Genomic DNA, 24,779 nt, shown 5'->3' on the forward strand with positions numbered 1-24,779 from the left:
TGGCAGCCAGAAAGGTGGTGATAACACTCCTCTGAGTTTTGGCTACTGCTGAGCAGGGCTGGCACAGCATCAGCACTTTCTCAACATTCCCCCCACATCAAGGGGCTGGCAGTGGGCAAGGTCCTGGGAGGGGTCACAACTAGACCATCTGACCCATGATATTCCATGGCATGTGGTATCAGCTGAGCTACAAAGCCAAGGGAAGGAGGAGGAACAGGGGAACATTCGTTGTTTTACAATGTTTGCCTTCTGGAGCAACTGCTGCCTGTGCTGAAGCTCTGCTTCCCGGGAAGTAGCTGGACATCGCTCTCTCATAGGTAGAGAATAAACTATTTTTTGTCTTTGCTTGCTTGCACAAACTAATTTGCCTTGGCCTTAGTAAACTGCCTTTTCTCAAAACAGGAGTCGTTTTCCAACTTATTCTCTCTGTCCTGTCCTGCTGGGAAGGGGAGTGGTAGAGCAGTTTGGTGGGCACCTGGCATCCAGCCAAGGTCGATCAGCCACAGTCCTTTTTGGTCCCTGAATGGGGTGAGACAAAGGCAGTTATATATGCACATATAAATGTAAAAATATTTTGCATCCCATAGTAAAAAGTAGTTGCCAAGTATCAAGCTTCTATATGGGGCACAGAGTTTGTCAGCGGCACTGCTTATCTCTTTATTTTGCTGAGTCTGGCAACTTATTAATACAAACAGTGGCTGTGTGCTTTGCCTCTCTCACTGATGGCCTTGTTATTCTGGGGGAGCTGTCTTGTGGGGATGATAAGGGAATACACCTCCCTCTCCCTGCCTGAGATTGATGTGAACGCTTTTAAAATGCAGGCTCTCGTGTTTGCTCATCCATTTATAAGCTGTTTAATACTGTTAATAATATTAACTAATACTGTTGGCACCCTGTGGGGTTTGTGGAATTCAGTGTCATCCTACTGAAAGAGAAAACAAACTTCAGGTGAGGAGATACTGAGATGTGCTCTGAGGTATCCAGTTCCTAGGTGGCAGGGTGTGTGGAGGGATTTGGACAGGTGACTGGGGGAGTCATCACCTCCCGTTGCCTGGGACTTTACACCTGAACAGGTAATCAATCAGTCAACCCTGGTAAACTGACGTGTCAGCTGAGAGAAGGGTGCCTTTGCCTATCCCAGTGAAAACCGGCTGCCTCTCACCCTGTACTGGGGCCTGGCCTGTGAGCCACAGTACTCAGAGCACTGTGGTTGAGGCAAGAACCCAAACTGTGTTTGAGGATACTATGGCTCACACAGGACTCCAACCACCCTAGTTGCCCCAGTAGTGAAAAAGGAAAAATGGAAACGGATGAAGTAAGCTGCAGGTCCATATTGTTGGTTGAAAAGGAAGGAAGAAGGTGAATTAGGAGAGTAAGGGTCAGATAAAGAAGCCAGTCCTTCAAAAAAGAAATTGCAAGGAGTGAGACAAATCAAACTGGAGATGAAGTTACTTGGTCCTTGACCTCATCAGAACTTCAAGACTTGTGGAAAGATAACAGCTGCCAGCCATGTGAGCAGGTTTCTGCCTGCCTGCTTCAGTGCTGGGGTAGTGGGACTAACAGTCAGCACTTGGTAGGTCGTGAATCCAACAGCTGGGATCCCTTGATAGAGATCAGGAAATTGATGGAGGAGTTGGGAAACAGAGAGCAATTTGCAGTTACTGGTCATGGCTCCTCTCAAGTGTGAGGGCAAGGTTTCCATTTAAGGAGGATCCTGGAAATTCCCAGGAATGTGAACCACTGCACATGAAGGTATCTAGTACTTGAGAGAATTAGCAGTGCTGGAAGTCATCTGTAGTGATCTAAAAAGTGACAGTGTTCCTAAAGATCCAGAGGATGTACCTTGTGCAGTGGCCATGTGGAGGAAGGTGGTTCAAAGTGCCCCTGCATCGTATTCCAGCATCTTGGTAGCACTGTATTACCTGTAGATGGATACACCAGCTGTAGAGGTGGCAACCTCCTGGCTTTGAAATGTAGAACAAACTGGGTGCTTCCCCATCCCTACGGGCCAGCACCACAGATTTTAGGGGCAGCGCAGGAGATCACTCCTCTCCTGGCCCAGTCAGAGGGAAGGGAAGCCCCAAGAACAGGCCTTGTAATGAGCTCTGGTTCTTTCTGCATGAGCCGGGAGAGGACATGAGACAGTGGGATGGTGAACACACCTTTAAGCTGGAAGTCTGTGTCCGTGAACTGCGAGGGAAGAGAGCTGTTCAGAAAGGATCACCCAAGAAGGCTGTCAGTGTCATTGCCACAGAGAGACAGGAAGGCAATCAGTGATCTCCCAGACATAAAAGGACTGAAATTGTCTCCTTTACCATGGTGAGGGGACTTCTGATCTGGCATTGCAAAGGTCAGACAGAATACTCTGACCAGGAACAAGAATAGAGGGTCCTTGCCACTGGCCAAGAGGAGGAAAGGGATGACTGGGCACACCGGACTGTGTGGATTCAATGGCCTGGCATATCAGATCCACACTAGCATAAAGCTTTAGTAGATAACTGATGTGTGTTACTGATGCCATCGAGGCACAGGAGTGCAGAACCCTGGACCTCTGGGGTGACTGGGGCATGCCAGGAGTTGTCTGTATTAGAGGCTGAGGTGAGTTTCATGGGGACAAGTGGCAGAAGCACCCCATTGTGACTGGCCCAGAGGCCCCTGGTATCCTCAGCATCAACTACCTCAGGAGGGGGTACTTGAGGGATCCCAAGGGGTACTGATAGGGTTTAGCTGCAGCTACTGTGGATGCAGAGAAGATCAGTTATCCACCCTGCCTGGCACAAAGAGACCTGTTCATTATGGAATTGCTGCAAGTTGAAGACCAGCAAGTGAAAATTGCTACCAGGACAGTGCACTGGCAGCAATATCACACCAACTGAGACTCTAGTTCCCATCCGTGAACTAATTTGTTGACTGGAGAGCCGAGGAGTGCTCAGCAGGACCCACTCACCCTTTAACAGCCTCACATGGCCAGTGCAAAAGTCTAATGGGGCCTTGCGAGACATTCTGTGGTGACACAGTACCTTGGAGAGAATTGAATCAGACAATGGAACTAATTTTTGAAATAACCTCATAAACCCTTTGGAAAAGCAAAATGGCATTGAGTGAATGCATCATGACACTTAGCACCCATAGGCCTCTGGAAGAATTACCATTATAGTGAAAATTAAAGCTTCCCCTCTTTGGAGATACTGGTGCAAATCGTACCATGGAAAGAAACTAAGAGGCTGTTGTGGTGAGGTTGTTAATGACTGCTCTAAAATAGACACAAAGCCTCTAGCATCCTGGCTTTCAGTTTTCAGGATGTCACCAGGATCTGTTGGCTGCCATAGCTGTGCTTGTATAGGTGATCTCAGAGCAGCAAATGCACCGTACTTCCCCTTCTCTACTCTCATTGGAATTCTTTTCTCATATTACTTCAGTTTGGGGTTTTTTTTCACTTGCAGTTTTGTCAGAGGTCCCTAATTCCAGATTTCAAGTTGACACCAGTTACTGTTTCAGCATTGAATCCATTGTCTGACACTCTAGCTCCATAATTACGGGTGTAAGGTTGAATCTAGTTTCAGGAAATATCTGAACAGACAACCAGAAACAGTGCTGTCTTTGAGAGTGGTGTTCTCCCTCCTGCCCAGCCATATTTAAACTTTCTATTTTCTTCAGCTTACGTCGGAATGCTTCAAATCGTAGTGATACACCTACGAGCACAGACCCATCCTGCCACATGCTGAGCATTCTGGGCTCAGTCAGTCAAGGCTGATTCATGCTGAGCTGAATTATAAAGGGCTCTGAAATGCCTCTTTAAAATGCTGCTAGAAACATTAATGTTCCAAGAGATGTCATTTTGTGTGAGTTGTTGGTTTGGTCCACACATGCACATGAGCTTACAATTGTTTATTCCTTTACCATGAGAAGATGCTGTGTCTCTCTTATTTTATGGTCTATTCAGTTGTTAATTTTGAAAGACTTTTATCACACTTTTCTGCAGTAGCTCTCTTAAGTGCTAGCCAAATTAAAAATTCTAGACTTAGCATGCTTTGGGTTTTCTTTGACAGGTGAGTGCACCAAGGATGGATATGACACTGGCTGAACTTCAGGAGATGGCATCACGCCAACAGCAACAAATTGAGGCTCAACAACAAATGCTGGCTAACAAGGTGAGTTTGGAATTAGATTGTTTGCAGCCAGAAACAAAGATAGTAAGAGTCATGTGAAGTGGAGGGAGGATTGGGGAATTGTTTGGGGTTTTTTTCACCCCTTCTAAACAGAGGGCTCCTTTTCTTTGGCTGCCTGTTTTTAAATTTGAAAGTCAATGTATGCAAATATCCAGTTGTCAAACATATAAATAATGCCAGTGGTAGAAGTGACCATTTAGCTTACTAAAAGGATGGAGCACGTAACATTAATATGTTGTCATTCATCCTGGTGCCTCTCACCTCTTATTTGTGCTCCGTGTGGTGACCAACAATTCACCAGTTTGATTACTCACCAATGCTTTTGTCTCTGCTGTCCTGTCATGCTGTCTTGCCTTCTCCTGATAAGAGTTCAGCATGCCTGGTTTTCTGGAGCAGCTGGCTGGAAGAGATGTCTTGTATGTGATAAAAGTAACCTCGGACTGCGATTTATAAAATGCTTGCAGAACAGTAACAGAAAAGCTAATGGAAGCACACAGGGTGCTTCTGAATTGCACAGGGTAAAATACTCTGAATGCATCTAAAGAATGGTGGCACAGAGTTCATGTTTTGTTTGAGTGTTATTGGTACACATTACTCTTGAAAATGTAGCAGAAAATGCTGCTTTTGGCAGAGAATTGTTAAATGTGAGCCTGTCCTGAAGAGGGCTCATCTGTCTGGGTGGGTGTTCCCATGCATTTTAGAATGTTCTTTGCTGGGGAAGAAGGCTGCTCTGAGGATCTGCTCTCAGTACTTTTCCTGTGTCACACACCCTATTTCCCTCTCCCTTTGAGATCAGCTGTGTGTGTCTGTATGTTTAGTACCTTGTTCACTTCCCTTGGCCCTCAGTAATTGTATCTGAGGGAAATGCTTCAAGCTGTGGCTTTCAGATAGTTCTGCAGCACCTGCTAAGTGGTATTATGGCCTGTCAAAATAGCCAATAAAACTTTCTCTGCTTTGAGGTAAGAACATGTGCAGCTATGATGGAGGAAATGGGATATTCAGCCAAGTGATGAGAGGTTTCATCTAAAATGGAGCAGCACAATTAATACCTGTACTACCTTGTTTAATTGGCCAGAGAATTTTGCCCTCTTCTCAGTTCAAGCTGAGATGTGTTTATACACGAGAAGCCTAAACTATCACAGCTTCTGCGTCACTTCCAGGTGATGGCAATATACCCTGGTCTTATAAATAACTCTGTAGTCACAAGAAACAGGAAGGCTGTTTTTACTGCAAATGGAGTTGTACAAGATCTAAAAAAATAAAATAGGAGTTTGAGTCTGGATAGCTACCCATTGGGTAAGTGTCTGCTGCCTGTAGTTTGTAGAAGAGTACCCCTGTGGGTGTCCCACTGGTAGGATTTTTCATTTCAGTGCCTCCCTGGAACAAACCTGCTTTCTTAGGTGCCTCTTCAGAGTGACTTTCCATTGCCTCTTTCCTGCCTTCTGAAATCAGATACAATATTAAAAATAGATTCTGAGGGAGGAAAAATATACTTTCTTTTTAAACATGAGCTGTATGTAGTATTTTTTTTTTTAATGACATTTTCCTGCGTGGGAGTGACTCTAAAGTAGTGCATACGCTGAGGGTGCTGCCTGGTCCTGGTTTTCTCCAGAAGGCAAGCTCACTTTTTTGCTCTGCCTGTTTTATTCCAAGTGCACAAGAATCCCTGTTTTATAAATGCGACTGGTGATTTCTTTCTTTTCTGGGTTTGGTTTTTTTGGAGGAAGTGTGGAGTTGTAATGTTAGTAAGCACTGGTAGTCTTGGCTTTTAGTGGGTGCTTGGGAAAGTCTTACTAGTTCTACTCCCCTGGAGCAGCCTGTCATCTCCAGAGCTGGATGCCATGTATAGTGGCCAGTGATTTAGAGGAATTCTTTGTAGATGATCCAGTGGTCTCATGGTTTCTTGTAGGCCTAAACTAGATGGTGTATATAGAAACTGATAACACATTATTTTACTCTCTTGGAAAGGCAAAAAGTATCCTCTCCACTAAGCTGATATCTGTTATTTATGAGGGTCAGGTCACTGGTAAGGTTTTCCTGTATCTTGAGTTATCTGTGTGGTGATAGTGCTGATCATTATCAGGAGACCAGTGTGTTTTCAGAGGTTTGGTGTGCAGCCATCCTCCATCTCGAGGCGGTTTTAGCAGAGCTAGTAATGGAAAATACCAATAATTTATGGCATACCTTCTACATAAAGAATGTCTAATATTCTCCAGCATGACTTAGTTGTTTAAAATGCAACACATGATAGAGATATGTAAAGTACAAGCAGCGTGGAGAGGAAATAGTCCTTAGCTCTTGTAACTCAAGAGTCAAGTAGTGATTAAATCAAATTAGGAAATGTCTTGGAACATGAATGCCAAAATTTTTCTTAGACTTCAAAATTTTTGTCTTGACTGCAGGAACAGCGCCTGAAATTCCTGAAGCAGCAAGATCAGCGACAGCAGCAGCAGGCTGCTGAACAGGAAAAACTGAAGCGATTAAAGGAAATTGCTGAGAATCAAGAAGCCAAACTTAAGAAAGTGAGAGCACTGAAAGGTCACGTGGAGCAGAAAAGACTCAGCAATGGGAAATTAGGTGAGTTGCTGCTTGGGGAGGGTGGCCTGGGATTTTTCATGAAACACAGTTCTTGGAAGTCAAAAATTTCTGGTAATTTCATTGGAATTATTTACAGCATTCCAGGAAATGTTAATCTTAACAATTTCACATCTTGTACTTACCAAGAAAACTCATGACTGACCTAGAACAAAATATATTTTCTTACCATATTTTAAAACATCCTGTAGGAGCACCCTGTATTTTGAGCCTAGCATGTCTGCTCTTTAATTACGGTGTAATTTTTTTCCTTACTTGGACACCTTTGTGCACCACAGTAACTTTTTCCATCCTTGATTACAATAGCCTGCACATTTAGGGTGTTGTTTTCTTGGCCTGTAATAAAGCTTAGCCTGGTACCCAAGTTACCCTTTATGCAAGAGGTAACTAATGGCCAGATTGGCTGCATGTTTTCTTTTTAATTGTGTGAATCTGACTAGGGTCTCGCTTGTAGTTCAGCGTGTTGATACAACATTAAGTCTGAAATAAATGTTTATTTTTCTGCCTACCTTTTCATCCTCTCTGTTGTGCAGTACTTCTTATTTGCAGCCTGACTTAACTGAAAACATGAGTATGTTGTTTTAGTAGGAAGCAGTTTGGTTGACAGATGAAGTGAAAGAGAATCCCTTTTCTGTTTGGGTTCTGTTGCACAAAATAAACATAAATTTTAAGGCGTGGAAGGATGGTAGAATAGTACGAGATCCTGGAGCATGTAAATCTGTTTTCCTGCACCATCCCCAGCAGGTCTGATTTTGGTACTTGCTTGAATTCTTATTGCTTCCTTACACTTCATTCTACAATAGAACTGTTTCAGCAGTGGGAGCAGCTGATGACAGGTGTTTGTAATAGACCCTTAAAAGCCCTTTGTTTAATATGACAGGCTTGGGTGTTTTGTCACTGAGTTCTTGTGACCTAAATTCAGAGTTCTAAGTATCAAAAATATGCCTTGTGGTTTAGTGAGCGTCTTCCTGCTGAATTCAGCATTCACTGAATTTAGGCTTCTCCAGATTGAATTCAGTCTGGCATTGTGGTTTTGTTTGTTTCCGTACTTCAGAAAGTTTAAGAAGAAAAAGAAAAAAGGTCTCTTTCCCTCCCTGTCAGTTCACTAAGTAGCCCAAATTTCCATAACCATTCTAGTGAGGGTGCATTTGCCAGAGCCCAGAGGAAGAGCTGGAGTGACAGGGCAGTGGGTTTGGCTGAGCCGCCCTGCTCTGGGGCCGGCAGAGTGCTCTCTGTCTCCTTAAGTGCTGCCTTGGAAGCAGCCCACGCTGGGCTGTTTCTCAGGGCAGCTATTGTGCTCTGCCCTTCTTTGCAGTGGAGGAGATTGAACAGATGAACAGCCTGTTCCAGCAAAAGCAGCGCGAGCTGGTGCTGGCCGTGTCCAAAGTAGAGGAGCTCACCAGGCAACTGGAGATGCTGAAGAACGGCCGGATTGATGGTTACCACGACAACCAGTCGGCTGTAGCTGAGCTCGACCGCCTCTACAAGGAGCTGCAGGTAATGGGAGGCCAGCCCGTGACCCTCAGTTCTGAAAGTTGGTTGGGTTGTTTCTTACCTTACTGGAAAAAAAATCCCGTTGCTCCTGTCCTGCCAGGGCTGTGTGACAGCCTGCATGTTGAGGATGGAGGGTGAGTTGTGCTGGGTTGGAGGTAAAGAGAGGAAGGAGCACATGCTGCCTGTACCTTTCCTTTTTGCAAAATCTGGAGACCAACCAAAATTTTTCCTGGAGGGAAAAACATGACTTGACTTTTTAGAAGGTTTTTCTCTTTCCAACGGTTTCCTGTCCTCGATCCTGAAAGTGAATTTGTTTTTATTTTGGTTGTTTTCCCCTCCTCCCCCACTGCTTTGTGAATTTATTCAGTTGAGGAACAAACTGAACCAGGAGCAGAATGCCAAGCTGCAGCAACAGAGGGAGTGTTTGAACAAGCGCAACTTGGAGGTGGCAGTCATGGATAAGCGTGTTAATGAGCTGCGAGAGCGGCTGTGGAAGAAAAAGGCAGCCCTGCAACAGAAAGAGAATGTACCAGTAAGTGTGGGCTATTTAATAACTAAAACATTAATGCTGTGCCTTGTCTGTACAGCCTGAAGTAAAAACTTGCTTTGGGGGAAGGCTGTTGAGATGCTAGACGTGTTGTTTTTATCCATATGTAGTGGAAGTCTTGTATTATTAAAGTCCTTTTCATGGTACATTAGTGTTAACCTACTTACTCTTTACAGACAAGAAGTCTTATGCTGTCGTGAATTTTATTTTAGATTTTTTCTTGCTATTACTACCTCAGCTTTATAATTCTCAGAGCTTTTTCAAAAAAGCACTTTTGATATTAGAGTGTCATTTGCTACTTGTTTTATTCTGTTGGACTTCTGTTTCAAACTCTGTGAATGGATAATGCAGAATAAAATTATTTGTATTTTCTTCTTTTCTTTCCCCCAAGGTTTCTTCAGATGGCAATTTACCACAGCCAGTGGGTTCTGCTCCAAGTCGAGTGGCAGCAGTAGGTCCTTATATCCAGTCCTCTACTATGCCACGTATTGCTTCCAGACCTGAGCTTTTGGTGAAGCCAGCATTTTCAGATGGGACACAGGCTTTGCAGGTACCTGATGGACCACTGAAAACACAAACGTTGCCCAATATGAGAGCTGGGAACAGTTCACAAGCTAAAGCTCCTGCAGGTAATAGCTTACTATTAATATTTCTTGTCCAGACACGTTTTGTTTTCTTACCTAACAGCTCTGTTTTGATGTTTTGTCCTTTTTTTAAAGCAAAGTGTTGTTTGAGATGTCAGTCTTGCTACTTGCAATTTTTCTTGCACCAGTGTATATATTTTATAAGCACTGAGATTCTATGATTCAGTGTTAAAAATTAAGTAAATCTATTAGTGAGCACTTTGAGTTGTTATACAGTGTGGACTATAGGAGTATTTTTCTATAAAGTAATTATTTATTTTAAAGTCCTCCTAAAAACAATTCATCAGTGTGTCTGAGTTTCTAGAGGTAATTTTAGTGCACACCTGCTAACCTGGTACCTGGATTTAAAAATTGGCAATGCCAAGTTTTCTGACTGTGTGTTTTGGAGGTGACCCATATAAAGAATTAACCAGTATGACAAATTTTACAAAGGAGGCAGTTGCTTGTAGCACAGAAATAGCAGTAAAGTTACTGACTTGCTGATGAGTGAGGTTTGGCCTCTGTTACTTGGAGAGTTAATGGAGGTTTGTTGGCTTCTCTCTGTGGCTTTCTCCTGAGAGACAGTTCAGTTCAGTAAGAGAAGTCTAAAGAAACTTTAGAGAGTTGTAAATATCTCTTCTGTGCTATCCTGGGGGAAGACTCCCTTTTCAGCTGGGAGAGGAGAGAAACACTGGTCTTCCCCAAGGCAAGAAATGGAGACTGAGCTTGTAGAATAGTTCTGTTTATGTTCTATCTCTCTTCCTCCATCTCCAGTTCTGGCAGATACTAAAATAACCATTGCACAAAAGCAGTTCCAAGTGTCTCTTGCTGTGTTGGAGAATGGGGGATTGTTTCTTTTTATTTGGTTTGCTGATCCTATAACTACTGGAGAGGAATTTAAACTCCAGACCACAAAAAATTTGAATTTTTGCTAGAGGAATGTGTGGTGAACTAAAATATCCCTTCCTATTTTTTCGCATTTGGACAGGCCTGCTTTCCTAGAGAGAGTTTTTGATAGTTTGTTGGAATGCAACTTTCTGCTGCAGCTTATTATTACTGTTTGCATTTAACATTATTTAGGTTAGTTAGAATTTAGTACAGAGAATCTGGTGAAATACTTAATAGGAGATTGCAAGCATTTTCTTAGTGGTTTTTGCAGATCTGGAAGTCTACTCCAGTGAAGGCAAAGATCAGCTTTAATGCAGACCTTGTATGTACATTAAACACACAGATAAATTTTCTCCTGTTCTGGATATCCCTGGCATGGTCTCTATATGCTTTAAAGCATCAGGTTTTTCTTTGCACAATATATCTTTTTTATACTTCACATTGTATCACCTTTAACTTACCACAGATACTCAAGGAAAGTTTCCTACTAACTGGAAATAAGCCGATGTAGAGAAGTTTCTTTTTTGAATGCTCTAAGTGCAGATGTGTGCTATGACAAAGAGTTTTGCTGCTGCTTTTGGTAGCTGTTCTTGAACTTCATTTGCATTCTTGTTTTAAAACAAACGAAAATCTCTATTGATAGGTTTTATAGCAGTTAACCCCCTGTGTGATACTTTTACATTAGGTAGGCCTGACTCTTACAGAAAATAATCCCTATTTGTAGTAAGTCAATAAAAACTACTATTTTAGCTTAATCTATTCCACTTACTCTCTCCTAGGTTCTGTGGTCCCCAATGCAAAACCTTCCCCATCTGCCCCTGACTGGAGTAGTTCAAATACAGACCATCATATTAATCAAGGATCAGCCTTGACTTCAGGAAAAGGAATTGTGACAAGTGAAGGACAAGGTATGTTCTTGTGTGCTTGGGTAATTTTGAAATTTGGAGAATCTAGTTGGTGATATCTCTCTTTTCAATGCTTCAGTAAATAATTGAGAATTCATTTAAAAGCACCAAAAAAAAAAAAAAAATCAGAGGACATTGCCATGGCTCTGCTATGGTGTTGCAGGGTTTTTAAGAAAGAAACCAAACCCCCAACTCGCTTCAGGTGGTGAAGTAGATCCTAGTTCCTTCTTACGTGCCCCTGTTGAATTTGCATAATACAGCATTTGACGGGCCCTTAATGCAGAGGTAGGATGGGTGCAAAAAGCATCCCCTGAATACACAGTGGTGAATATTGCTCAGAGCAGGACTCTCACCCCTACAATTGTGCTGTCCCTCTTGAAAGTTGTCTTCTCTCTCTTCAACAACAGCTGAAGGAGAAACTTTTTTACGGGACAAAGAGAAGAAGGTGCGCCCGTTCTCCATGTTTGATTCAGTGGAGCAGTCTGCCGGTCTGGGCACACTGAGGAAGAACCAGAGCAGCGAGGATCTCCTGCGGGAAGCACAGGTATGCAGGGAGCTGCTGCTTCCATCTGCCAGGGCTTACCCACACCTCTTCTAATGTGGCTGCCCGACAGCTCTGAGAAGTGCTGAGGTCAGCTTTGAAAAGACTGCTTCTGAGAAAAAGAGTCTCTAAGGCATTTACTGGCAATTGGTAACTCGAAATCATTCTCTGCAGTCACTGTGGTGAGAATCTATGGCTGTATTACTTGTAGCAGTGTGTATTTTTCCCCCCAAAGATACAAAGCGGTATTTGCATGTTTGTTTGTTTGTTTTCTAAACCATCTACATACTTGTTTCACTCTTTAATGCAACAGTGTCCTTCAGATGTTTGTCAGCAGCAAAACTTCCCACCTAAATTTTGGCACAAGGGCACAATTTGATCAGGTAGGGGTGAACTAGCCTACAACTGGGGATGTCAAGTGCTTTGTTGGAGAGCAACCTCTTGCCAACTTGAATGTCTGATATCTCTAGAGGAATTACTGTGCCTTGCCATTGCTCCTGTTTTAAACATAGCTGTTACAGAAAGAATTAAAGAGAATAGGCTCAAAGTGTTTACAAACATCAGTGATGACAAAATGTTTCAAGCAGTGTCTTCTTGTTTCCAGTGATGTTGTAAACCTTATTACAGCAGTAATAGATGTAAGATACTGTGTCATACTTTGAGGCTCTTGGGTCCGTCATAGCAGAACTCCTAAGTCATGTTTTACTGTTTGACCTGAATGAAATTTTTTTTGTCTTTCAGACAACCAGTAAAAATGTAACCAAGGTGCCACCACCTGTCCCCACTAAACCAAAACAGATAAACTTGCCTTACTTTGGTCAAGCCAGTCACCTGCAATCTGCTGATACAAAGCTGGATGGAAACCTGCAGAAGCTGCCTTTGGCTATTGCAGCTATGGGGAACAAGCAAAAACCAGTGGCACAGCAGCCTTCTCATCCTTCTCAGCAGATACAGCAAAGAATTTCAGTACCTCCTGCAGGTTCTTCTTCTAGCCAGGATCAAATTCTTCCTTCCTCCAAACAGGAGAATCCCCCAGCAGCAGCTGTGAGACCTTTTACTCCTCAGCCATCCAAAGAGACTTCGCTGCCACCATTTCGAAAGCCTCAGACTGTGGCTGCAAGTTCCATTTACAGCATGTACACCCAACAGCAGACTCCTGGGAAGAACTTCCAGCAGGCAGTGCAGAGTGTTTTGACGAGGGCGCAGACCAGAGGACCACACTTCCCAAGTGGTAAGCATGTGGCTCTCTCCCTCTCTTCTGTCTGATAAACCTCAGATAGATGTTCTTTCCTCCTGCTGTGTGGGTATGGAGCTGTTCTTCCGGGGAATTAAGTGGGTGAGGGCAGCTCTAAGAATCGTAGGTGGATCTTCCGTGCTGTGTAACAATGTTAACGAGAAGTGCAGAATGTGTCTAGGGTTTGCAAGATAACTAATGGTAGATCTGGTTACCAGATTAATTCTGTTCAGTTTTTTGTATTCTGCTTCTTTGCCCTATATAAAGAATACACAACCTGATTCACCTTTCTTTGTTGTTTTTTTTCTTGTTGATCAAATATTCAAACTTGTTTCCCCCCCACCCCTCTCTGAACTGCTCCACAGTGTATGGCAAGCCGGTGATGGCAGGAGCTGGGGTACAGAATCAGCTGCCACAGACAGAGAACATCTATTCCAACCTCCAGGGCAAGCCAGGCAGTCCAGAGCCTGAGATGGAAACAGCAGCCTCTGCCCATGAGAACCATGAGGCAGAGCGGATACCCCGTCCCCTGAGCCCCACCAAGCTGCTGCCTTTCCTGTCCAACCCCTACCGCAACCAGAGTGACGCCGACCTGGAAGCGCTGCGGAAAAAGCTGTCCAATGCCCCCAGGCCGCTGAAGAAACGCAGCTCCATTACTGAGCCCGAGGGGCCTAATGGCCCCAACATCCAGAAGCTGTTGTATCAGAGGACCACTCTGGCTGCAATGGAGACCATCTCAGCTCCATCGCATCCCTCCAAACAGACAGCATCAGCTGCCACTCCTGAAAGCCCAGTGGAAATCCCAAATCCTTATCTAAGCACAGAATCAGAAAAAGAAACAGCTGCTTCCATGCCAGAGCCAGCTATTGCTGAGGAGACAGAAAGCACAGCAGCAGAGCAGAGTGAAACTGCTCTTCCCCCAATGCCTTTGGACACTGTACCTGAAGCTGTCTCAGACAGTGATGAACTCTCGCAGCCCAAACCAGAAGAACCAAACCTGGAAGCTCCCCTGCCACTGGAGGTGTACATGGAAGAATATCCTCCATACCCACCACCTCCGTATCCATCAGGGGAGCCAGAGAGTTTGGGAGAGGACTCATTCAATATGAGACCTCCTGAAGTTACTGGACAGTTTTCCTTGCCTCCTGTAAGTATTAGCTTACAACTGGGGTGCCCTGTCAAATCTCAAGTGCTGCCATAAACCGTGTGCATTGTGTTATGGAGCTCAGGCAGATGTGGGAGAACAGTCACACAGTCTAGAAGTCTCTCTGTGGGTATCTGTTCTATTTGTGTGATGCTCTTATCTCCAGACTGCATAACAGTAATGAAAAGTCTCTCTTGTCCCTAGAATTAATGATATAATGAAAAGTTTCAAATGGGATACACAAATAGTAAAACTCTATAGAGCTGTAATGAACATTCCTTATAGAAATCTGCCTACACCCAGATTTTACTTCCTTTTTAAGAAAAATTAAAGCTGATTTTTTTTCCCCTTGAGGTACAGATACAGATTTCACAAGCGTTTCCCACTGTTGCTAATATGAGCTGGGGACTAATTTTCTTAATCCTGGATTGCATTTGTTTATCTGAAAGTGCCTTGCTTGAAAAATATGGAGGAACAGACTTCTTTAGTTTCTGCCTTAAAAACTCATTTCTAGACATCAGCTGTTTGTACTTCTTCTACTGAATGTTTCCTGAATTTCTTTGAAATCTAACATCAGTCTACTCTCAAGTTGCATCAAAATGGAGTCTCTTGGGGCTGGGAGGAGGCAGCATTTGTACGATTTTATTTTGCAAGTTTTATTTGTGTGTGGTATGATGTTATCTCACTGTTGTAGAACAAAAAATGCTTAATGTTTTTGGTTTCTCAAAGACTTTCTTTAAAAACCTACCAAGAGTAGGGTTTTGATAACAGTTTTGATAACCTCATACATGAAAGTGGTTTTTTCCTCTATCACTTCAGTGCACAGGAGTTAAAAGGTTTAAATGTGCTTTTTAACCTTGTAATTTGTGCATGGAGTAGACATTTTGTGTGTTCATGCCATAAAGATTTTGTTCATGTTCCATTTTACAAGGAAACTTGAGTGGTAGGATTTCCTGAATTGTGAGAACTCATTTCTGCTTGGTTTTGTAATAATTCTGCAGTGATGAGAAGAAACCAGCCCAACTTCTTGATTTCATATTTAAATCCGTGGGTTGTTCTGCCAGGCTCACTCTGGAAAAAGTCCCTACTTTTGATATTATGTACAAGTCTACAGGGAGAAGAGTATTTCATGGGAATCTCTGCTTATATATCTTATCTCCACATGCCTGCTCTTGCAGAATACGAGTCACTTCTATTCATCTTTGCCTGGACATCTGTCAGAAATTTACATACCCTCGTGAATAGTCTTATTGCTGCTGCCCAGGCAGCTGGGCGAGCGCTGAGCTAATGCAAGCATGTTCCCTAAAGGAATGGGTACAAACTCAGCTATAGAAATACTTGGTTTCCACTATCAATGGGAGCATCTAAAGCAATTCTACACTTGGTTCTGTATGTTTCCAAAACCATTTTCCATTGCTGTTTGCTCCTGCTAACCTCTGCTATACTTACAGAAATGTTAGGAACTTCTCATCAGCATTTAAAGTAGTGGACTTTGTGGAGTGGGCTGCTTGGTTTGTCCAACACCTATGAGGGTTAATGGTAAAATTGTCAAAACAACCAGAAAAAATTGCATCTTTTCCTGATCTTTGGTAGTTTCACTACTTTGTTGATGTTTAATCAAGGTAACTTCTGTATGAGAGTTGAATAATGACCTTGTCTGGAGATAAAGGCGGAGATCTTTCAGAACATGCTTAACCTAATATATTCAAAATGTGTTTGGGGATTGGTAAAAAATACTGTAAATTTCCTATTAAACACCTTTCTAGTTGATGATTTCTGCTGTCATTCCCAAATAAGCAGTTTTGCATTTATCTTCTTTCCAGGTAAGAAGTGCCTGTAACTTGTGTTACCTTTTCACAGGGGAAGAGGACGAACTTGCGTAAGACTGGCTCTGAAAGGATTGGGCATGGAATGAGAGTGAAATTCAATCCCTTGGCATTGCTTCTGGATTCATCTTTGGAGGGGGAGTTTGACCTCGTGCAGAGAATAATTTATGAGGTACAAATGCTAATTTGCAAGACAAGGAATTTCAATCCTGGTTGAAACCGTGAAGTCATAGCTGTTCTGGACTAGTGCAGAACCTAGATCTGTTTTTGGAGAGATAAATCCTAACAGGTTCCAAGTGGTCATACTTGAAGGCTGATTTTAGGTGTGTTAAATCCACAGTGGATTTTTAGCATCAAGACTATAAATTAGCAGGACACCTTTTTCTCATTTTTTATGTAGTATTTCATTCCCTGTCTGGCATGTTATCAGTTAATTTGATAGGCAAAATCCATGTGAACTTTGCTCACAGTTAAATAGACATATATCAAAAATCTCTTAAAAGTACTTTTATTAAGTCGTCAAGATCCTGTTCCTCTGAACCACACTGTTAAAGGGAGACGGCAAGCTTAAAAATGAGTCTTAGTGCAAAATTGGTAGTGGTTGTAGTCTTCTTGCTCATGTCTTTCACAGAAATAAATTATAAATTCATATTTCAGAATAAGACAACTGATTTTTGAATGAGAAGAGGTGTTTATTCCAGAAAGTTTCACCTGAATGTGATTGGTTCTTTTCTGGGTGGCCAGGTGGAAGATCCTAGCATGCCCAATGATGAAGGAATTACTGCTCTGCACAACGCTGTGTGTGCCGGGCACACAGAAATCGTGAAGTTCCTGGTGCAGTTTGGGGTGAACGTGAATGCTGCAGACAGTGATGGATGGTAAGGCTTTCATTGTGGATGTTCCCCACAAGAATCAGGACTTGGGAGCTGCTGCAGGTCGCTCACAGTGTCCCTTACTTAGCTCCTGTGAAGCTGGCAATGAGTTCTTTCCAAAGCAGAGCAACAGCAGTTCTCTGTGGGGCATCATATGGGACTGGGCAGATGGGAAGATAGGGACATTATAGCAGTATTCCCTGTATGAAGAAGCATTGTTAGGGGTGGACACAGTTGTTAGGAAATTGCTGTTTCTTTGAGATAATTGAAGGCTTCTAATGAGCCTGATGCTGAAATTCCCAATATCCTCTGTGAGATAACCTTTAACTTACCTGTGCTCTGGGCAGTATCTAGCCCTGCAAACTCTACCCAGTTCTTTGTCCAGTTATCAGCCAACTTGAAACCAAAACAAAGTGGATAACTACAACCTTCAAACAAGACTTGCAGCTGATAGTATGTTAAAAATATTTGTATGTTTTACAAATAGCTAGGGAGATTATTTATGGAAGGCTGGTGCAGGGGGTAGTGATTTTACTGTTATTTCTGCCTATAACAGAAGTGCTTGAGGCCTAAAACTGAATAAAGGTGCTTGTGCTTCCTCAGCCTGAGGGGTTATCACAATTATTGCACTTGTCACGAAGTCAAATCTTGAAGTAATTATCTAGATTGTAAGAGGCATGATGTCAGAAAGATTTCTGAGTGGGTTTTTAATATTGATTCATTTTTTAAATGTTTAGTGCCTTAATGAATGTTCCTAAAACGTTAATAGATTATAGAAAGGTAGAACAACTGGAGATCTGTATGGACACTTAGTCTTAGGGCTCAAGCAGCTCTCAGAAGCTGCTGTTACCTGTGGAAAGCAATTGAAGTGCTGTGCGGGAAGGCCTCAGCAGGGCAGGGCTGATTGCCTGAGCTCCTGCAGGCGTGGATGCCCTTTGCCCCCAGGGCTCTGTGGGAGTGCAGTGCCATCCTTGTGTCCGTGCCTTGCAGGACCCCTCTGCACTGTGCAGCATCCTGCAATAACGTGCAGGTGTGCAAGTTCCTGGTGGAGTCGGGGGCAGCTGTCTTTGCCATGACCTACAGCGACATGCAGACGGCTGCGGACAAGTGCGAGGAGATGGAGGAAGGCTACACGCAGTGCTCCCAGTTCTTGTATGGTGAGTGTCACCCCCTGGGCCACGCCAGGGCCTCCCTGCCACCTCTCAGTTCATTTGGGCATGAGGAGGGGTAAGTTGCACTCTCAGGTGAGGTGCCTGTGCCACAGGTTCCTCTGGGAAAGAGGTTTTGGCCAGCTTCCTGTCACAGAATGAATTCCATCAAGACTAACTTCCCTGTGGAGGAGATCTGAGTTACAAAAGGTTTCGCTACATTAAAAGCTTTGAGTGAAGCGTGTGCATTGACAGATACAACAATTAGGTGAATCTTGCCACATAAGAACAACTTCTACATGAAAACAAAAGTGGTATGGACATGTCAGTAGGCAGTTCATAGCTGTTACCTGGTGTCTTGAAATGAGTATTTCCTAATGTGCACCTTAGAACCAGAAAAGGTATTGCCAAGTTCCTGCCTTGGTGGATGTTAGTAGGCACTGAATTTGACTTTTCCTTCCTGACTCTTTTCTTCGCTTGCATTTAAAAAGAATCCCATATTAAATTCAGACTTTATTCAAACAGTAAGACTACAGAGATACTATCTTTGAATGGAGAAAATGAATTCCCCCTAGGGTGTGATGAGTATTAGTCAATGAGGTTTTACATTACTTTACTGTATGTTTTGTGTGTAATGAGGTTTTAAATTACTTTTCTCTGTTTTGTATGTACCTCATGTCCCCTAGGCATGTACCAGCTGGTGTGTCATCTCTCTGCAAGAGGTTAGAGTAACAGCAACGTAACACAGCAGAAAAAGCTGTAAAACGCCTTTCTGCTTTTGTGGCACAGGCAAGAGCTGAGTTTCTCTAAGCTGCTCAGCCAGGAGATTTCAAAACAGTCTGTCCAGCTGTCCCCACTAAGCTTGAAAACTGTGTCTTTGGTGCCAAATGTATAGTTTTCTCTATAAAGGGAAGGAAGCCTTTTTAACTGGCATCAAAATTTGTAGAGTAAGCAAAATTCTACTTGATTTTGTATCCAGACTCCAAGGGAGGTCATCAATACCAGGTACCCAAGGAAGATTGTAGGACTAGATAAAAAAATAATACTTGCCTGATATTTTAAGCTGGTTTTAATTCAGATATTAATTAAGAGATGGTATATTTGTGTTGAACAGCTCTTGAGGGATTTCTTTCAGGAATTTGTCTAATTCTTAAATTCAGGTAAACTGCCCATGAGATCCTTCTGAAAGGAGGTCCATGGTCTTATTATATACTGCATGAAGAAATGCATTCCTTTTGTTTGTGGGGTTTTTTATGGCCTGCCATCTGGTGATTTCACTTGATACTCTGTTTTTTGTTGAGTTTGGGATCCTTTTGTGTTATGAGATACTTTTTGATGGGTCCTGAAAGGACTGTCAGGCTTTGGCCTATTGCCCATTTCTCCAGATTGAAACTACTGAAACTCTCTTGATGAGTTGGCTGTCCAACTATCAAAGTTTCATATTGTTCCATTTGAAATGAATCCTATTGCTAAGACTGGTTCTGGTTGCCTGTAGTTACTGTAAGAAATTATTCCCTGCCCAAAACTGCTTCTGTAAAAGTAGTTTGGGAATGTGTATCTGTTTCCAGAACTGCACTTAAACCTGCCCCTCTGAACTCATTATTTAGCTAATAAACCCTGGAGTAATTCATTGATTCACCTCATCTTTTTTGTTGCAAATGATGTCCAGTATCAAGTAAGAGGTACAGGTAGGTTTAAATAAAACCAATCATCCTTTAGCACTGATTAAATGTTAGGTCTGATGCTGCCTAAGTATGGAAATTTTCACTTTCTTAAATGTAATGCCTGTGCTGGCTCTGTTTGCCCCACTAGGTGTAACAGTTAACACCCCTTTAGGACACCACCTGCATTCTGTGAATCTGTATCTACTTCCAGGCTTGGTGGTCAATCTTCCCTTCCAGGCAGGTGCAGAGCACAGCTTTGGCCAAACCTCTAATTACACCAAATGCAAAGCAAGGCAAGAGTTTCTCTGAGCAGAGCTTATCATGCACTGGAAGTAATTTAATGTTATGTGCTGAGCTCGTGTGCAGAAGTAAAGAACTTGATTTGAGCAGATGCTTCCTTTAGCAGATGTAGGTGGTAAACAGGTTTGTGATGAAAAGGGAAGGGAGGAGTTTTGTGACACACTGTACAGTGTACTCTCTGCTTCTGAAAATAGCAAAACCAACAAAAAACCAACCCCCCCCCCCAAAAAAAAAAAAAAAAACCAAACAAACCCACAGTAGAATTCAGTGTTTTAAAACAATTACCTAAGAGAAAATCAACTGGCGTACAAACTAAGATACCTTTTCCAGTTTTCTGCTTAGAGGCTGAGGAATGTGTACAGAAAGAAGAGTATCATCTCTGGCTACAGCTGTAAAATGAGCAAGTTCTGAATAACCCTGCAGAGCATATGTGTGTACTCCAAAACACCTTGGTCCAGAAATAATTTAACAGAATTGTATTTCTGAGGGCAGTGTTTAAAACAAGAAAAAAAAAAAGTTAGAAATTAAGAACTGCTGAGATAACCAAAGGCAGCTGCAGAGTAGCAGGCAGATCTCTCAGGTACAGGTCTGAGATGCAACTCGCTTTAAAGTTCTGAAATAAAATGACCCAGGTGGCAAATGACACCACAAGCATTAAAATGACAATGGTGGTCAACCCAAGCAGGTATTTCCATCTTGCTGTGACAGAGAGAGATTGCTATTGCACTCAGAGTACAGATAGTGCTTCTTGCTCATCACTTAGGTCTAGAAAGTGTGAACACAAAAATAAAACCTTTTAGCAATCAGTGCTGCTCTCCCCCTTTGCCTTGTATTTTTTGAGCATGTTTAAGGAAGGAATCTGTCTGCTGTAAGTAACTTCACAAAGCCACTTCTTCCAGGGCCAACTCTTGAGTAGGCAATAAGGTGCCAGGTAGGTAGGAATTTTGGAATTTTTTTTTCCTGGACTGTCTTCCAGTAAGAACAAAGGAGTCTTCTTCCCTCCTGTTGTCCTTTTTATTTATATATTATCTTCTCAGCAGAGCTGCTCTGTGTTTTCAACATTGCAGGAGTGCAGGAGAAGATGGGGATCATGAACAAAGGAGTGATTTATGGGCTGTGGGACTATGAGGCTCAGAACGATGACGAGCTGTCCATGAAGGAAGGAGACTGCATGACAATCCTGCGGCGGGAGGACGAGGAGGAGATCGAGTGGTGGTGGGCACGGCTGAACGACAAGGAAGGCTACGTGCCCCGAAACCTGCTGGGGGTGAGTGAGTCCTGGCTGCTTCCAGAGCCAAAAATACCCTACCCCAGGATGTGCAGTATACAGAGCATTGTTTTCTCATTGGATCTCTTGCACTGAGGTGCAGCTCTAAGAGTCAAGGGGAAGGAGTTGACATTCTCCATCTTTATTTAGGGAGTTGAATGAACACCTTGGCAGAGTGGGTTAACACCCTCTGTTTAAGGTACTTAACACAGATTAATGGGTGCACAAAAGACCAACATGTATCACCACCCTGCTATGCACAGCAGGCCCTAATACCAACCTTGTCCCACCATCTTAGAGAAAAATACCCTCTTTTATCCAAATATGATGTGTGAATAAGATTTTCTTGAGCATATTCTCAGGCACATGGGGTGATTTTGGGCCTGTCCTGTGTAGGGCCAGGAGTTGGACTCAATGATTCTTTGGGGGGTCCCTTCCAACTCGGGATATTCTGATTGTTTGAGAACAGAAGTAGTTTTCCCTGTTTCAAAAAAGTGATGTACTGGCACAAAGGGCCTTCAGAATTGAAACTTCCATGAAGAGTGAGTCATGAGTCCTTCCCTGTGTATACAGGGCCCCTTTTGATCCAAGGAGATAACCTAGGTTTTTGCAGTGTTTCTTTTTTTTTCTAGTGCTGGAAAACAGATTACATTGCTCAGTAAAGGCAGATCTTTTTCTCCTGTGCTTTTTAAGTAACATTTAACCACATGTCCAAGGCCTTACATGAGTGGCCTCTCCTTCTCTCATCACCTTTTGTTATTGCCTTTTATTTAAAACAACTGTATACAAATAAGATACTTTCAATTATGTCCCTGTATTTCTCCTCATAGCTGAGTTGCTAGAAAATTATGGCAGATGGACACATATATAAAAATTCCATTAAGCTTTTTTCTACAATTCTAGCTGCCCTGGTGCTGGAGATAAGAGGTTCTCCAAGATTAACCCCTGTGAATTTTAGCTGATTGATGCATGATGCTTGAAAGAGGCTGAACCTCCTTCCTCATGCAGATAATCCTTACTCTTAAACTGGTTGGATTTTGCAGAGCGACTCTGTCTAATGCAAAATGAGTTTTCATATCTGTATCATTTCCAGGTCAGGCCTACACACCATGTACTGTAAAATCCTCCCTAACATACTACTCCTGCTCAGTTTTTTCCTCTCCAAAGTAAACATTTCTAAATTGAGAGCAGCCATCAGCCCTGCATAGTAAGGTTAAAATGGTACTTTTTGATTTTTAGCTGCCCTGGGGTGAATTGTGCATGTAGTAATGCTTGTTCATAAGCTTGGGCTTTGAGCCTGAGCACAGGTGTGTAAGAATATGAGGAACAACTGTGCTTCTAGGGGGGAAAAGAAAAGCACAAGGCAGCACAGCTTAAATGGGGGATCAAAACTTGCCCTTGTAAGCACAACACAATTCCAACAGAATCTTTGGGGGAAAACCACACAGTATTTACTAACTGTGACACTTCTGTGTCTGTTCAGTTGTTCTACTGCTGCCACTGAAATACCCTGTGGTGATTCTCCAAAGCAATTACTGGCCTCTTAATATAGCAGCTGAATTCTAGTCAATGATGTTCACCAAAGAGGAAAACTTTTGGTAGATAATTACATTGTTTTTATCATAGTTGCTTTATCCTATTGCAGTCAGGTGTACTGAATAAAAACAAGGATTAAATTATCTGTATCAGTGCCAAACCCTTCTTAATGACTCCCTAGCTCCCTAAGATAATAATACTGTCAGAGGGAGTCTTTTGAACACTGTCAGGTGTTAGGATACTGTAACTGACTTCATCTCTTAAGAGTGGTGAAATCACAGCAGGCTGAGACAGACCTTGTGGTGAAGTTGTTGGCCATGTCTCAGTCACTGAGAAAAGAAGAAAGCCAGAGTCTGGTTTAAAGAGAGAAGGGTGCAGCTTTAAGGAGAGCTTTAGATGGGAAAAGCTGTGATGTAGACACACCATTGCCATTTAGAGCACGGAGGATTCATCTCTCCTAACTGTATGAAGTGCATCCTCCTATTCTCATATGCCACTGGCCATGCTTTTCAGAACAGCAGCTGTTCCCTAAGCCCTTCCAAGTGGAAGCCAACAGCTTCCCGGGCATCTTGTCCCTGCTGTGTGCTCTCAGTTGTCCCCTGCACCCCTGTGTGTGTGGCTGGAATGTCTGAGCAGCTCAGGGCCCAGGGACCCATTTCCTGCCAGGCAGGTCCTTCATGGAACTGGCCACTCACCCTCCACTCTTCTCTAGCACAGCTCCTCCACTTCCATGGTCCTTCTGCAGATGTTTCCAGCTTGCCCAAAGTATACTGCCATAAAAGCTGATAGGTGAGAGAAAGCAAACCAGACTTCAATATATCTCTGGTCCCATTAATAAAAGGGAAACAATCCCACAGTTCACTGAAGTCTCTTGACTTACAAAGCCATGTGCTTTTCCTGGCCCACCCATCTGGGTAGCTGAAAATACTCAGTTATGTGCTGTTCAATACCTTCCTTTTGTACTGACATGGTTGGTGTTTTTTTAAGCTTGCCTAAGACTGCCAAATTCATATTTGTCAGTGCTCTGGGTGTTTTTTATAACCATGCTTTTGCTACTATAGATTACGTTAGAATTGTAGCACCAAAGAGGGGTTTGGGGTTTTTTTTTTGTTTCTTTTTCTTTTTTTAAAAAAGCAACCTTTTAAAGTACTAAAATTTTAAACCTCATTTCTGTTTTACCCTCAGCTGTATCCAAGGATTAAACCTAGACAAAGAAGCTTGGCATGAAATAGTACAGAAGCCAGATTCTTGAAGTACTAATCATGGATAACTTACAAAAAAAGGTCCATTTTGTGTTGGTTCCAGTATCATGAGACTTATTTCAATGACAATGTAATTTGAAAGCTATGAAAAATGTGCTTTGAAAACAAATGAAGGATTGATGCATTAGCAAATGGATGAGGGCATTGTACAAGATGAAATAATGCTTACAAGCAAATGAAATTCTGCTGCCTTTGGTCGAATCAAGCCATTATGTTCAAGTACCCACACGGATTTTTTCCAACATGGCAGAAGAGAGTTTCACTTTTTTTTCTGCATTAAATACATGGACCTTTTCAATTTGCCGTTGAAGGAATCATCATGAAACAGACAACTTGGCTATGTCCAGATTTATCCCGAGGCTTTTTCCAGATGGGAGAAATTGAAGTGTGTACACAGCTGCTTATTGCTGGAAGCAGAAAGTTTTTCAAAAGAAGCTAAAAAACCTGAAGTGCATCTGAAGAGTGACAACGACATGACCAGTCCATTAAGCAATAACATTTAAAAAAGCTGTAGCATCTTAGAAATTGTGTATTCAAAATATCATGTGCTGTAACAGAAATGTAGTTTTAGATTCTTCTTTTTACAAGAGCCACATGTATTTATTGTATTTTGTACTTTGAAGACTAAGTGTAGAAACTTTCTGTAGTCCTTGACAACTTACTTGTTTTTATTCCACTTGTTTACCATTAAACTTTTGTCTTCTCTTAAGCTTTAACTCTTTTATTTTAATAGTGATTTTTATTAGAAATGTTACCAGTAGAAG

The 24,779-nt window shown here is 42.5% G+C and overlaps 1 protein-coding gene across 2 annotated transcripts in view; it reads left to right on the forward strand.

Annotated features, from left to right (window-relative positions):
• The window catches only part of TP53BP2 (tumor protein p53 binding protein 2), a 51,949-nt gene extending 27,225 nt beyond the window's left edge, over positions 1 to 24,724 (forward strand). For both annotated transcript variants that reach the window (XM_066178194.1, XM_066178195.1), the window contains exons 5-18: positions 4,050 to 4,151; positions 6,572 to 6,746; positions 8,080 to 8,261; positions 8,626 to 8,790; positions 9,197 to 9,434; positions 11,096 to 11,224; positions 11,629 to 11,765; positions 12,504 to 12,993; positions 13,362 to 14,143; positions 16,001 to 16,138; positions 16,711 to 16,844; positions 17,829 to 17,995; positions 21,018 to 21,217; positions 23,939 to 24,724. In XM_066178194.1, coding sequence (XP_066034291.1) covers positions 4,050 to 4,151; positions 6,572 to 6,746; positions 8,080 to 8,261; positions 8,626 to 8,790; positions 9,197 to 9,434; positions 11,096 to 11,224; positions 11,629 to 11,765; positions 12,504 to 12,993; positions 13,362 to 14,143; positions 16,001 to 16,138; positions 16,711 to 16,844; positions 17,829 to 17,995; positions 21,018 to 21,217; positions 23,939 to 23,980 — 3,081 coding nt within the window. In that variant the 3' untranslated portion in view covers positions 23,981 to 24,724. The remainder of the gene's footprint in view (positions 1 to 4,049; positions 4,152 to 6,571; positions 6,747 to 8,079; positions 8,262 to 8,625; positions 8,791 to 9,196; positions 9,435 to 11,095; positions 11,225 to 11,628; positions 11,766 to 12,503; positions 12,994 to 13,361; positions 14,144 to 16,000; positions 16,139 to 16,710; positions 16,845 to 17,828; positions 17,996 to 21,017; positions 21,218 to 23,938) is intronic.
• The last annotated feature ends 55 nt before the right edge of the window (positions 24,725 to 24,779 follow it).

Source organism: Chamaea fasciata, unplaced genomic scaffold, assembly GCF_029207755.1.
Source record: "Chamaea fasciata isolate MVZ Bird 193981 ecotype frontalis unplaced genomic scaffold, bChaFas1.0.hap1 SCAF_3, whole genome shotgun sequence".
NCBI classification, from domain to species: Eukaryota; Metazoa; Chordata; class Aves; order Passeriformes; family Sylviidae; genus Chamaea; species Chamaea fasciata.